The 13,260-nt window shown below is 51.3% G+C and overlaps 1 protein-coding gene across 7 annotated transcripts in view; it reads right to left on the minus strand.

Annotated features, from left to right (window-relative positions):
• TECPR2 (tectonin beta-propeller repeat containing 2) overlaps positions 1–13,260 on the minus strand; it is a 103,358-nt gene that overhangs the window by 27,655 nt on the left and 62,443 nt on the right. For 6 of the 7 annotated variants that reach the window (XM_057488128.1, XM_057488125.1, XM_057488126.1 and 3 more), the window contains 6 exons: positions 11,703–11,876; positions 9,566–9,746; positions 8,523–8,664; positions 6,013–6,253; positions 5,268–5,357; positions 3,512–3,745 (listed from right to left, as the gene is read on the minus strand). In XM_057488128.1, coding sequence (XP_057344111.1) covers positions 3,512–3,745; positions 5,268–5,357; positions 6,013–6,253; positions 8,523–8,664; positions 9,566–9,746; positions 11,703–11,876 — 1,062 coding nt within the window. The remainder of the gene's footprint in view (positions 1–3,511; positions 3,746–5,267; positions 5,358–6,012; positions 6,254–8,522; positions 8,665–9,565; positions 9,747–11,702; positions 11,877–13,260) is intronic. The other variant, XM_057488130.1, reaches the window with a different exon arrangement.

Here is a 13,260-nt window from a genome sequence, read left to right on the forward strand (position 1 = left end):
ACAGGCTCTGTGAACCCAACACCTCCTGCCCAAGGACCTGGGCAGGCTGCCGGCAATGTGGAGATGGACAAACTAATTATGGGTGATGACATCTTGTGCCTACATGTTAGCAGTTCCATTTGAGATTATCAGTATCAAGATCAAATACAGGATCAAAACTCCTATCTCAGAATTACTTAGAAGTGGAGTTACAAATAATAACAACTTTCTCTGACAGTTTAATTTCTGCTTGGGTGTAGATGTGGCCAAGCATGTGGTCCCTGCCCACAGTACCCTCCATGTGTCAACACCACCTGAGTCGGACAGAGTGGCTGTCGTCACAGAGTAAGAGCACGATGCAGAGAACATGGGAAGGAACACATCAGGGACAGCCCATGGAAGAAAGCTCAAGGGGAGGGGACAGTCCTGGCAGAGGCCTGAAGAGCTGAGGAAAGGGCAGAGCAGGGAGGACGCGCCACGACACGGCACAGCAGCAGAACCAGGAGTCGCAGGGTGGGGCGGGAGGGCCTGTGGCAGGTGGGCTGGGCCAGGCTCTGAGGGCCTGGGTGTCACCTTGCAGGCAGGAACCTGACTCTAGGGGCGATGTGCAGCCACTCAACAGTGAGGACGCCTGCCCAGGGTGCCAGCTCGCTCACCTGGCCGTGGCGGGTCGGGGCACATGCAGCCCCATGAGGCAGTACTGCAGTAGCACAGGTGCTAAGGGGCTCTGGCCCTGGCAGTGTGGGGAAGGAGGCAGGGACAAGACAGCCTGGGAGGCCTCCCAGGGCAGGTGGAAAGAATGTCACTGACCACACTGGCCAGAGCAGGGAAGCACAAACAGCCAGAGAGCCTCTGCCCTTCCCAGCAGAATTCAGTGGGAGCAGAGGAGCCACGTCAGGAAAGAGCAAGTTTGGGAAAGAGAAATTTGATAGTGAACAAAATCCTCATGTGCAAAGTCAAAGCGTGTCAAGGCTGTGCTTCCTTTTGCAGCTGGGAGCACCTGCACCACCAACTTTCAAAAGAACAAGGAAGCTGCCCAGGTGACCCAGGTAGGTACGGAGAGGCAGCATTCATGCCACCTAGATGCCTGAGGACAGGTGCCAGGGGTGCACACACGCAGGGTCCTGGGCAGGGGGCACACATCTGAACTCAATGTCTGCACCCCTAATTTAAATAATAATTTTTTAAAACCCTCAATTCACCTATTCGTCCCACAGGCTACAGAGACCATACCTGGAGAGAGCCCAATAACAGACCACCCGGTGGCCCTGACCTGCCTCCCTGCCCCCACCCTGACACAGCAGGCCAGCACCCTTCCCACAGCACCCTGCCCTCCTTCCCTGCCTCAACGCAAAACCTATCAACTCTGACTTGCTGCATTTTCTCAGGATGTTCACATCATTTCAGTAGCAGTCAGTAACCTAAATAAATAGGTAAAATCGAGAGCTCAGAGCAGGATAAAGACTAAGAAAGGCAGTGCCTTGGCCCTGTCACGCACACCTTTACACTCAAGGAGCCCTCCCCCACCAGCCTGAGGGGTTATGCAGCCAATGATGGCCTGAATGACCCCAAGCAGGACGTGGTACAGCTTTTAGGACGTCACACATGCCCAAGGCAGGTCACATTTACACAGGAGGCTTACTTGCATCATCTCTCTGGGGTGGGATTTGCTGTTCTCATTAGAGAGAGAATTACTGTTCCCACTAGAGAGATGAGAAATCGAGGTTTCAAGGTAACCCAGCAGTTTGCCCAGGGTCCTAGAGCCTGCTCAGGGCCCAGCTCTCTCAAATTGAGACTCAATCCCACCAAAGTTGAATTTGTCCCCTAGAAAGAACGGACACCACCCCAGTGAAGCCCAAATGGGCACCTGTGAGACCTGCACCTCTCTAGCCAGTGAGCCAGTGCCTGGAGGACTGGACGGAACTGGAAGGGAGGCATGGGCTGTGAGCAGGGGCCTGGAGGCCCCGCTGTGCTGGTTCCAGCACCGTGGAGACTGGCACAAGGCCCGACCCCTCCACACTCGCTGCAGTGCAGTGGCCTCCGAGGGACTGTGTGTGTGTGTGAGGGATGCAGCCTGCTTCTGACCCAGTGGTGCAAATGAGCACGCCTCCCTCAGCTCTCAGGACGCAGTTGTGGAGAAGACACAAACCAGGCCCTGGCCTTCATACCTTCAGAAGGAACTTGTGGCATCTCCCAAACTGATGGAGAAAGGTTGAGGCCAGTGGGTCTCTGAACAAATGAAAGGCTTCCCAGGGCAGGGGATCATCAGCGCCAGCATTCAGGACGATGACCAGCTGTGGCCTCGTGCGGTCAGTCACTGTCAGGAATGCCGGGAGGCGACCGGCCCTGGTGCTGATGTGAGGCCGGGAGCATAAGCAATGAAAATGACCCTGGAAGATTCCTGGCTTTGGAACAGAGCTTGCTTCTTCAGTTGAGAACCAACCTGCTCCCTCAGGTAAGCCGGATTACGCCTGGGGGCCTTGCTGGACAAAGCACGACAATCTCTTACGCAGCACCCCACGGGAACCACACGGGCTCAGGCTGGCCGTGTGCCCGCCAGCCTGGCTCTGGCCTGTTCTGTGGGATGAGAAGAGGCCCGTCAGCTGGAGATGCAGCTGGGGCTGCTGGGCGGGAGGCAGACAAGTCCTCCCCCTTCTGTTTCTTGCTTGCTTTCTCCTTCTCCCATCCCCTTTGCATAAGGAGCACGTGTGGTTGAATTCTCAAACATTAAATGCTGGTACAATTCAGTTCTATCACCTAACGAAATACTGGTTGCCAGTTACCAAAACGGCAAACTGTATGGCAGGGAAGTACCCCTGCGGCTCGCATGGACCCTCCGGAGCGGCCGGGTGCGGCCTCTGCCTTCAGACAAGCCAATGCCTACGCTGCTGGTCACCAGGAATTTGCTGAGGGAATAACCTAATGTTGTGGGCTCATTCTCTTATCCTATTTCCTGGAATATGAATGAATTACTTACGAATGGCATCACGCTACTTGGCCCGCTCTGTACCCCCTAAGGGGAGAGACGGAGAAGAGAGGTGGTGAGAAGAGACGCACATCAGGCCTTCAGTCTGCCTGGGAAAACCAACACTCGCTTGCTGAGCCACTGCTCTGTGCCAGGCGCTCCCCCAGGGACAGAGGAAACAGGTAAATGGGCCACTGCTCCTGGCACAGGACACACCATTTTCCAGACGGAAAGGGCACAAAGCAACACGCCCTGTTCAGATGGCCTGGCACAGGCAGCTGCAACAAGTTTTGTTTCAGGCAGTTCCTGGTGGCGACCTTCTCTGGCAGATGCCCCTCATGGGTTCCGGGAACCCTGCCAACTGTAAGGGGTGGGGAAGTAGCCTTACGAAATTCAGAGGTCCATTTCATCTGCAAGAGTGGCTGACCAACCTCCTAAAATCCAACAAAGTACAAAATGGCACACAAATTGCACACAGGGGCCCTGGGAAGTTTTGTCAGATGTCACGTTCTGACAGGGCTTTAAGGTACAGGCAAGGGGCCGAATGTGCTCCCGAGGAGGCCATACCTAGCTGGGAAAGGTCCAGCCTCGTCCAGTGCATGCCCGTGGGGCAGCTCTTGGAGAGAGTCCTGATAAACACCTGGCCGAGGCTGTCCAGGGCCCACAGGGCGTCTTGGCAGGCGGCGTATGCCCTCATCTCCGTGTCAGGAGGCAGCTGCAGGGTGCAGGGGCGCGACTGGGCCTTCTGGGCGCTGACGCTGCACAAGTCTTTGCTGCTCTGGCAGAGCCACAGGGAGCTTCCTGCAGAAACGGTTCACATCAGTTATGGACAAAATGTACTGGGTGGCCTCTGCCTTCAGGCACTGACACCTGACAGCAGCCGCCCTGCTGCTTCCAACGCCCCTGCCCCCACTCCCACACAGCAGGACCCTCTGAGTCGGTGGGAAACGCCACGGTCAGCAGGTGAGCAGGAAACAGGCCGGCATGTTTTAAAGAAATGAAAGAAAGCAAGGTTTGGGAGACTTTATGAAGGCTACACTGCTGGCTTCTCAGCTCTGCCCTTGGACATTGGCAGCTGGCTGGCAGGCCACCAGCGTGGTGTGTTTCCTCGGTGCTCTGGAGGGAGTGAGGCCAACCGTCCCTCAGAATTGCCCTGTTCTGGTACTGGGGTGGGTGGGCCGGTGGATGGCTGCTGGAAAGCCTCCTCTTCCCATCCTCATCTTAAAAGTATACCCTTTGCTGCCTCCACCATTTTTAGAGCCTTTACAGGTTCAGTTTAAAATGCAAATGGCCCCCTGGGAAGTTAAAATTGGTCACAGCATAGTCTCTAAAGTACTACCAGATATGTTTTGGAACTCAAACTGTTTTGTATTTTAAAACCTGAGGTAGGAAGTATGCCATGTATTTAAGTAACAGCCCCAGGGGCAAGCAGCCTGCCCTACGAAGTACAGTGATGATCCTGCAACCAAATGTGTGTGGCCACAGCCACAGCCACTGGCCCACAGACACTATGTGGCCTCACATCAGTTCAGGTCAGGTTTTGCTGCTGAATGAATTTGTGCCAAACTCAGAGGTAACCTACAGTTTTCAGAACTTACTGATTTCAGGACTGGGTTCAGAATGTGGCAAGAATGCTCTATCGCACTGACCAGGTCGCCACCCCCACGGGGTCTATTGCCTTGAACTCAGCAACTGTTCCCTCTGAACCACAGGCTTCTCATGTGACCCTCAGCACAATCCCAAGGTGTCGTCACCTGCCTGCAGGGCTCCCAGCTCGCTGGGTGGCTGCGCTGCCTCTCCTGGCTCCAAACTCTGTGCTTTGGGAGGGGCTGTGAGCTCTGAGGAGTCGGGGGGAGACCTGACTCTGCAGGGGAGGTCAGCCCTAACAGGGCCCCCCCTGGAGATCAGGCCAGCCGGAGGCTGTCTACCAGAAGGGAGGCAGATTCTGGGATGGGACCGAGGGGAATTCACAAGGGCAAACAGGAGGCGCTCAGAGAAGCCTGGTGCCTCCTGGCCACAGTGCTCTGGCCCAGGATGCACGCACCACTAGCTGCCAGCCCCAGCGGCCACAGACACCCTGCATGTCCTCTCCCTGAAAGGCGCTGGGCCTCTCACTCACTCAGCTCCCGTCACTAGATCTTGCTCTCCTGCTCAGGTCTCTCCAGCTCCCGAGGCCCTCAGCTCAGCCACCAAGGGTTCCGTGCCTGTGATCCCACATCTTATCTCTGAGGTCCACAGAGCTGCACCTCACCCGAACTTGGCCAGTCAGACCATGGTTTAGGTTTTTCAACTGCCAAATCATGTGCTGTATTTCTCCACCAACCTTCATTTGTAGGGGCAGTGGAAGCCAACACAAAGGCCCATCTTGTCGCAGAAGCTGTCCCACGGGGAACCACATGGCTCCAGTAAGTGCCTAGAAAGAATAAACAGGAATGTGTTAAAGACAAAACAAGAAAAAACACACTTCAGAGCTTTCCTTCTAGACAGCTAAGTCCACAGTGCCCTTATCTCAAGCGGTGCAACCCAGCAAGGCAAAGGCCCTTCCCTTATTCCTCTCTCAATGCTGACGGGCAGAACCACCATCACGCCCAGGGTCAGGGGGAGGTCTCGAGGTGAGATGAGAGCTGGAGAAAACTCACAAAGCAGGTATCCACTCACAGAAACAAAACCTGGGTCAGTACGTGAGGATTTGCACCTACATTTACAGACCTGGCCAGAGCCTGGCATTTTCAGTGGTGTGATAATTTTCCACTAGGAAATGGACTCTTCTCACTGGGCTCTTCAGGTTGGGTGGATTTTTTTCAATTGAATGTGAGATTATGAACATAAAAATGAGCTCCACTAGTTCTGCTATCATAGGCTCCCAGGAATCCGATCGCGCAGCCCCCAGCCACTGGTATGCAGAAAAGAAGTGGCTACAAAGCCTAAGAACACCTCGATCACAAACATTTCACCCCTATGCACTCAGTTATCTTCTCAGGTTGAGTTCTTAAAGCTTTCCTTTCAGTACTGGCTTCAAAGTAAAGCTGCCTAACAAGCCAACGTGAAAATAAAAGCAATCCACCCACCGATGAGACTTCCTTTGGCGACGTGGAATTCATTCTTGCCTGAAGAGATCCAGACACCACTGTTGTTGACCCCTAGAAGGCTCGGCTGGCACTGAAGCTGCTGGGACCAAAATGCTGTGCGCAATTTATCTGCCACCTTTTCGACGGGCACTTGGGCCGCCGTGGCCACTGAGTGTGTGGCGTGAATTATGGTCTGGAATAAGCTGCACTGGTCGAACACCACGTAGTCTGTGATGCTCACCTAGAGGGGGAGATGGGCAGACACCCTGCTTTCAGTGCAGTTACAAGCGCCTTCTGTATGCTCGTTGCTGAGAGGTAAGGTTCTTGCCCATGTCCAGCAAGTGCCAAACACACGTGCACATGCCCATTTGTGTAAGGACAACAATAAAGTCAGACAGGATAGCACCAAACCTCTAACTATAACTGCTGAGGAATAGAATAAAATTTTATACACTTTTATACCACATGGACCTGTTTCAACAAGCACGCATTATTTTTGTGTTCAAATATCACCCCCTTATCCCCCTGAAGTCTTTTACTCTGATCAGTGAGAGAGGATAATTTTGCTCTTAAATTTACATATTTCCAATGAACAACAGTGTACAATACTTAGAATCATAATATGGGTTTAAAAAAGGTAGGAGAAGTGGGGTGATGAGGTAATTTATGCTCTAAATCAGAATTTAGCACAAACCAGGACTGCCGTGGACACGCAGGATGAGCCCTGGCCCAGATCCACAAACCGCTTCTTTGACATTCCTGGACATGCTTCTCCAGGGAGCCTCCCATGAGGAAAACAACCAGCAGCTCAAATAGGGTGTTAGAAGGTTCTTTCTAAGATGGGTCAGAATGCTCTGCTGGGTTTGATTATGGAGAATGGTGTTGTTCTACTCCTAGGACAGCCTCATGCAGGCCACATTCCCAAGTCACACACAATGAAATGTTGACTGAACGTGACATCATTCATCATAGGGAACTTACTTTATAATAAACACAAAGAAAAAGGAATTGTGACAGAAATCAGTAGTTTATTACATGCACAAACACTGCCCTCATATCTGTGAAAGAGCTCCCTTGACTGAGCTGCTGCCCTCTGAAGTTTCTGGGAATGGCTTTACCATATCAGGACCCTGAGGCCCTGCCGTAGAGCCCTGAGCCCCCTCCTCACTCTCAGCAAGCCTCCACCAGCAGGCTGGGCGGTCTCTGCTGGAGCCCACCAAAGGCAGGCAATGAGCCACACGGCTGTGGGATGGCTCAGGGACCTCTGCCCCTCCTCAAGCGTCTGCGCAATGCCAAGGCCACACGGTCTGCCACAGGCTCAGTCCTAGCTCCTGATTTGTAGGTATGCAGGATGCAAATTAAAACAAAGAAAAGAGAGGCTGAGCAGTCAAACATAATGCTGGCTGCAGCACTGCAAAGAAATCAATCTTACAGTGATTAAAATACTCTGACTCCAAATACCTCAAAGATGATTCTGTCATATTCTCTAAAGATATTGTTCTGAATATCATAAAATGATATCTAGTTTTCTTTAGGCTACTTAAAAGCAGAATTTAGTAAATATATATACATGTGAGGGTGTGTTTCTGTGTGTGTATGTATAAAAGCATATAATATGGTTACGAGTATAGAGAAGGGATTTTAAAATAATCGGTATAGCTTTTCTAGCATATCAGATTGGAGACCTATGTACGCATACACACATGCATATGCACCAAGGGGCAACTGCGACTCGGGTTTCCACATTCTCACCCGAGACCTAGGAGCAGCAGCCGATGGAAAGGCCTGACTCCAACGAGGGGCATCTGAGCAACAGTAAGACCCACACCAAAGGGGACAGGACTAAAGAGACACTGTGTTTCACAACTGCTGGGTGTCAGTATAACCCTCCTGCCACAGTGGGAGACCGTGGGAGCTATGTTTACAACGAATGGGGTACCAAACAGGGGGAAAGGAATGACTCCTTTGAAAGTACATTCTAGGCCATGCTGGCTGGGATCCAGTCATAGAAAGGGTGACGACACCCACTTATTTCTCAGAGGGTTTCCTTTGCTGGAAGCATGTGGAAAAGTTCTCCTTTGTTGGAATATCATTTACTTAGAGGCCTTTTGAACAAGCAGAGAGAGACGAAACTGTGGGTTGGGGTTTTCAAACCTATTGCCTAGACTCTCTCCTTAGCACATTTACTCAGAGTCAAGCATCATTATCACCTAGGTCTTCATCTGGGTGGCAATGGGTTTATTTAGCATAAAATGACAAATTTCTAAGTAACACCCAAATAAATTAATAAACAGAGCCTGCATATTCAAACAAAGAGAGCTTCCAAGTTATTTCCTATTGTGAAAAGTCCTTGGTATTTCTATAGTGCTCAAATATAGTGAAATCTAACTCATCAACTGGTGAAAGTGAACTGTTAATTTAATGCAACCTCCCCAATCTCTTTGAGAAAAAGAAGGGCCATGAAAGGGGAGCAGAAGCCCCAGCTCAGGACCTGGCTGGTGGACACCTACCTGCCACCAGTGGTCATCATCTCCTTGGGGCGTCTTGGAAACGATGCCAGTTCTGAACCACAGGTTTCCGCGGATGTCCAGAGCCCACAGAGTCTGCTGGTCCCCAAGAGTTACACAGACAGGCTCTAAGGCCTGCCTTTCACTGAAAACCAGGAGGAGAACATGGGAGTCAGCACCATGTCTAGGACTGCCAATGTCAAGGGTCTCGTGTGTGGGTTTTGCCTAGGTGAAGAGATGCTCCTCACCCACAAGTTCTCAGGAAGGAAGCTTGAGTTCTGAGTTAAATTACTCTGTGGTAGCTTCTGAAAGACACTGAAGACCCAGAATGGCAGGGAAAGCTCCTGAGAGGAATGACCTAAGGGATGTGTGCTGACTGGCGTCAGCCTGCTTTCAGGGCCGCCCCAGACGGAAGCTCTGTCGGGCAGGCAGGGGCCAGGCATCTCCCACACACAGCCTAGCACAGTTCTAGCACCCAGAGGTGCTTGCTCAAGTGAGTGGGTTGCTAACTTCAAACCAAGAATACCCTAATATAATTTTCCTAAAGACTATTAATGATTTCATGTTAGCAAAATGATTTGACAGTAATTCCATAATTAATATATATAAAGTAACCAAATAAGTTACAATTCAGAGACCAATTTCAACTGACTCGGATAATAAAGAAAGGTATTTAGCCCTAAACCATGTGAAATTCTAAACAGAAACTACCTGACACCGGGCAGTTCTGAATAGACACTGTCATGAGAGACTAGACGATATGATGCTCGACTGTATGTTACACAAGAGGGAAGCAGCATTTTTAGATACTGAACTTTGACCCAAGGTTCAGTGTGCCAGTCAGAGGTAGGGGACAGGTCTCTGAAAGGTCAGCCTGCTGAAACTGGCTCTGACAAGTTCAGTAAACACTATTACCACAGAAGTCTTCAGGGAACCAGCTTTGCCCAGGAAAGGCTCCCATGGGCGCCTCAAGGGAAGTCAAGCTGATAAAGAATGGAGGTGGGACAGACAGATGCTGAGGGGTCCCTTCCCCTCCCCGCTGGTACCTGATGATGTCACATGCCCATTGTTCCCCCTCAGGGCAGAAGCTGCTCACGCCCTCCCGGTAGAGGAGGGCTCTCTGCTCCGTCAGCGCCCACACAACGCTGTTTCGGGCTGTGACCTGGGACAGCGGGTAGGGACAATCGACCTTCACAGCTCTGGCACAGGGACGATCCACACTGAGACCTGTCAAGGAGACAGACAGGAAGGCCCCAAAGACACATAATCAGGATTTCATACCTCATTTTATTTTGTTGTTTGCTTATTTTCCTTTTTTGGTACTTTGCTATATTCTTTTATAATAAGAGCTTTTTCTTTTTAAGGAGGAGTCAACATAAAATGGTTAAATTGTGCTTAAACATAACATCTATCTGAAGGGCTTTCAGATACTCTTTGCAAATGATGGAGTAATAATTCAGAATCCGCTGGTGTCCCAAGCACCTTAAGACATTCTGGAAGAAGCTGAATGCTGGGGCAAGAGGACCCAGGAGGAGGATGCCGGCGCCCAGGGACGCCCTCCTGTGCTCCCCGGTTGTGGCCGGCGCTTCGGATGAGCAGAGCTGCTCAGCCTCCAGTGTCGGGTCTTGCTGTGTCCCTGCTAAGTATACGGAGGGGCCCGCAGGGATCTGAGGCCTGCCGCCATCCTCCACCAAGCAGGCCCAGCAAAGTGGCTTCCCTCTCCCTACTCTTACCTAGTGCGGGCTGGGATTCTGCTGCAATGAAAGCCCCCAAATTTCCTACATCAAAGATGAGCTCTGTTACACGGCGAGAGTGCCCAGTCCCTGACACCCAGTCCAGGGCTCTGTGCCCCCACCTTGCAGCCTCTGATGAGCTTGAGAGCCACTCCCAGGGGAGCTGGCAGAACAGCTGCTACCCAACCGCACAGCCCGTGGCCTCGGCCTGCAGTTCCATCCTGTGCTCACATGCGCGCCCTGCCTGACCACAGCACCTATAGTATCGCAGCCCTTGGCTTCTATTTCCTCACACTCAGTTAGGGAGATGGCCCTGCAGGACTCTTATGCTACAATCCCCTGGGCCAGCCCCACAGGATCTCCTCTAGCAGGCTCATCTGAAACCACAGCCCGGGTGACCTTTAAGGCATTAGTGGTCAAGAGGTCACCCACTCCTCAACCCTTACCAGAAGCACTCCCATCTCCCCACCAGGAGCGAAACTCAGATGACCTTGCGAGTTGGGTATGTATATGCCTTTCCAGGGCTGTTTTCACATGGAGGGAGACACAGAAACCAGGCTGGACACATGGCCCAGAAGCTGGCAAGGCTGCCCACCAGGCACACGCGGGAGCTTGTTGGATGCGCCAGCTCCCCTACACCTGAGAGCCAGCCAGGTGTGCGGGGCTTTCCGTCTCAGAGAGTCATCCCTGGCTGACAGTTCATAACAGAGATTAAAACATTCCCTCTGAACCCGCAACATTAAATGGTGAGCTTGATCTTCACAGAAATCCAATACGGCCTCTTGACAAACAACACAGAGCGCGTGCCCCATACCCCCTCCCAGATCCTGAACACTGCACTGCTTTTGGAACCACATCCCGTTTTACTGACAGTGCATAAACACTGACTCTCATTACAGCTTATTTTTAATAAACAAGTCCCACTGTGTCTCTTCCAGCAGCTAATGGTTCCCCTCAGGGCAGTTTCTTAGGACAACTTGAACTGCTATTTAGAGCAAATTATTTCTTGTTATTTCCTGATGCACATGTAAATAAGTTTATAGAAACAGGGCTTTAAACCTGGCTGAAAAAAAATCCAGCCATAAGCCAAAAATCCAGCCATAAGCCAAGCTAATGTCATTTCCCTGTTACTCTTTTCTTCTAAGACCTGATATTGCAGGACAAGTGATACTCAATGGTTAGCCATTAGCCATAGGGAGAATAATAAGATTCTGTTTCTATCCTTCTATACCTCATTAAATAATCCCGTTAATTCTTGTCCGAAATTTGACCTGGGTTGAATTTGAGTAAGTAGCAGGAAACTGCTGACATAGTCCAACAGCAGACACTCTCCTTCCAGAATTGTTTTAACATGAATTACTCCTAGCCTCTCAGCCAGTCACTACCAAAGCAAGGGGCAACTTGAAGCAATTATGCCAGCAGCGACTGCCCCGGGGCTCCCTTCAGTCACCTGTCTGCAGGTACAGGTCCCCATTTGTCCTGATGATCCAGGCTGTGTCATCACTCAGGGCCACAAACACTGCCTGGGGCAGAGCTTCGTACCAGTGCCGCTTCCCCTTGATGGTCACTTTCCCACAAGCAAAAGCTCGGTTAGATTTCTGCTCAATCTTCCAGAGAAGGGCTCCTGTGGAAATAACAATTCTACTCACTGCCCAAAAATACCAAGAATTATTTACACAAAATCATCATTCTGGGTGCTTCAGGGATGGCGTTTTCTATCCCCCACTGCTTTGCTTTCACTCCAACTGGGGAAAGAGCCTGCAGTGCTGAGGCCTGAACCCCTGGACACTGCCCACTAGCTGTGTGGCTTCAGGTGTCATGTCACTAACATCTCCAGGCCTCATTTTCTCATCTGTGAAATGGGGACCATCTCTGCCTTACAGGGCTGTTAGAAAGGCTGGAGGTGAGGCTGCATTGACGACACAGCACCCAGAGCTGGATGGATGGGGGGCATGCCCCAACAGGAGGGAGGTAGTGCCGTCACTGTTATACCAGCAGGCACAGCCAGTGTCCTCTGAGAGGCTCAACAGTTCTAGAGGGACTCAAAGGCGTCCGCTCTGGACCAGCCAAGTGGACCAGGGGCAGGGAGAGGAAGCACTGAAGCTGGGCGTCCTTTCTCACTCAGAAAGGGGTTCTCATAAATGGAAATGGAACAGGGAGGGAAGGAGAGGAAGGGAAGACAGGAAGGCACTATACGTAGATGCAGCGTTTGGCATGGAATAGGTGGCGAAGTGTTAAGATACCACTCGAGAATCACCTGAGCACAGATGGGCCAGACCAGAGGGTCTGACCGTGAGGAGCTCAAGTGAGAGCAGAAAAGCAAGACAGACAGCCAAGCCGCAGCACACCCTGAGTGCCACGGTGCACAGGGGCTCTGGAGCCAGCTGAGTGTGGCCCCGAAGGACATCTCAGATGAGTTCACTAATCTGGTGGAGACACAGTTCTTCCTAGAGTAACAAGGGACTGAGTGGCTTGGAAACACAAAGTAATTAATATAATCAGGAAAGAAACAAAGTTTTCTAAATGGCTGGGGAGATGAACCCAAAGGTAAATGACAGAAAAAGAAAGAAATGCTCAATTATATAACGCCAGCTAGTGTAGTAGTAAGTCATCAATTCAGTCTCTAAGGAGAAACACTGTTCAAACAAGCAAAGAGGGGACGCAAAGTAGCCTTGCACGAACTAGCATTTCAAGTCAAGACGGGCCAGAGGCCAGGAGAGCCAAGGAGCCCATCTCCACACTCAGCCATGTTACAGGGGCAAGTCCACAGCCTCCCGTCTGACTCCTGTTCCAACATCCCAACAGTAAACCAGTTTCTCCGAGGCAAAGGCACACAAATACTTCTGTTCCACCTATTTCCCGGCCTCCCAGTAGACAAGGTGGCCAACGTATGAACAGATGAGCAACTGATCCTGCACAGACTGGGGAGGTATTTCGGTCTAGCAGAACCTCATTCAGGAAGTGTCTGTCTACTCCAAGTCACTGAAAATGGCCTCATCATGGCATGA

This window comes from Manis pentadactyla, chromosome 11, assembly GCF_030020395.1.
Source record: "Manis pentadactyla isolate mManPen7 chromosome 11, mManPen7.hap1, whole genome shotgun sequence".
In the NCBI taxonomy this organism is placed as follows: Eukaryota; Metazoa; Chordata; class Mammalia; order Pholidota; family Manidae; genus Manis; species Manis pentadactyla.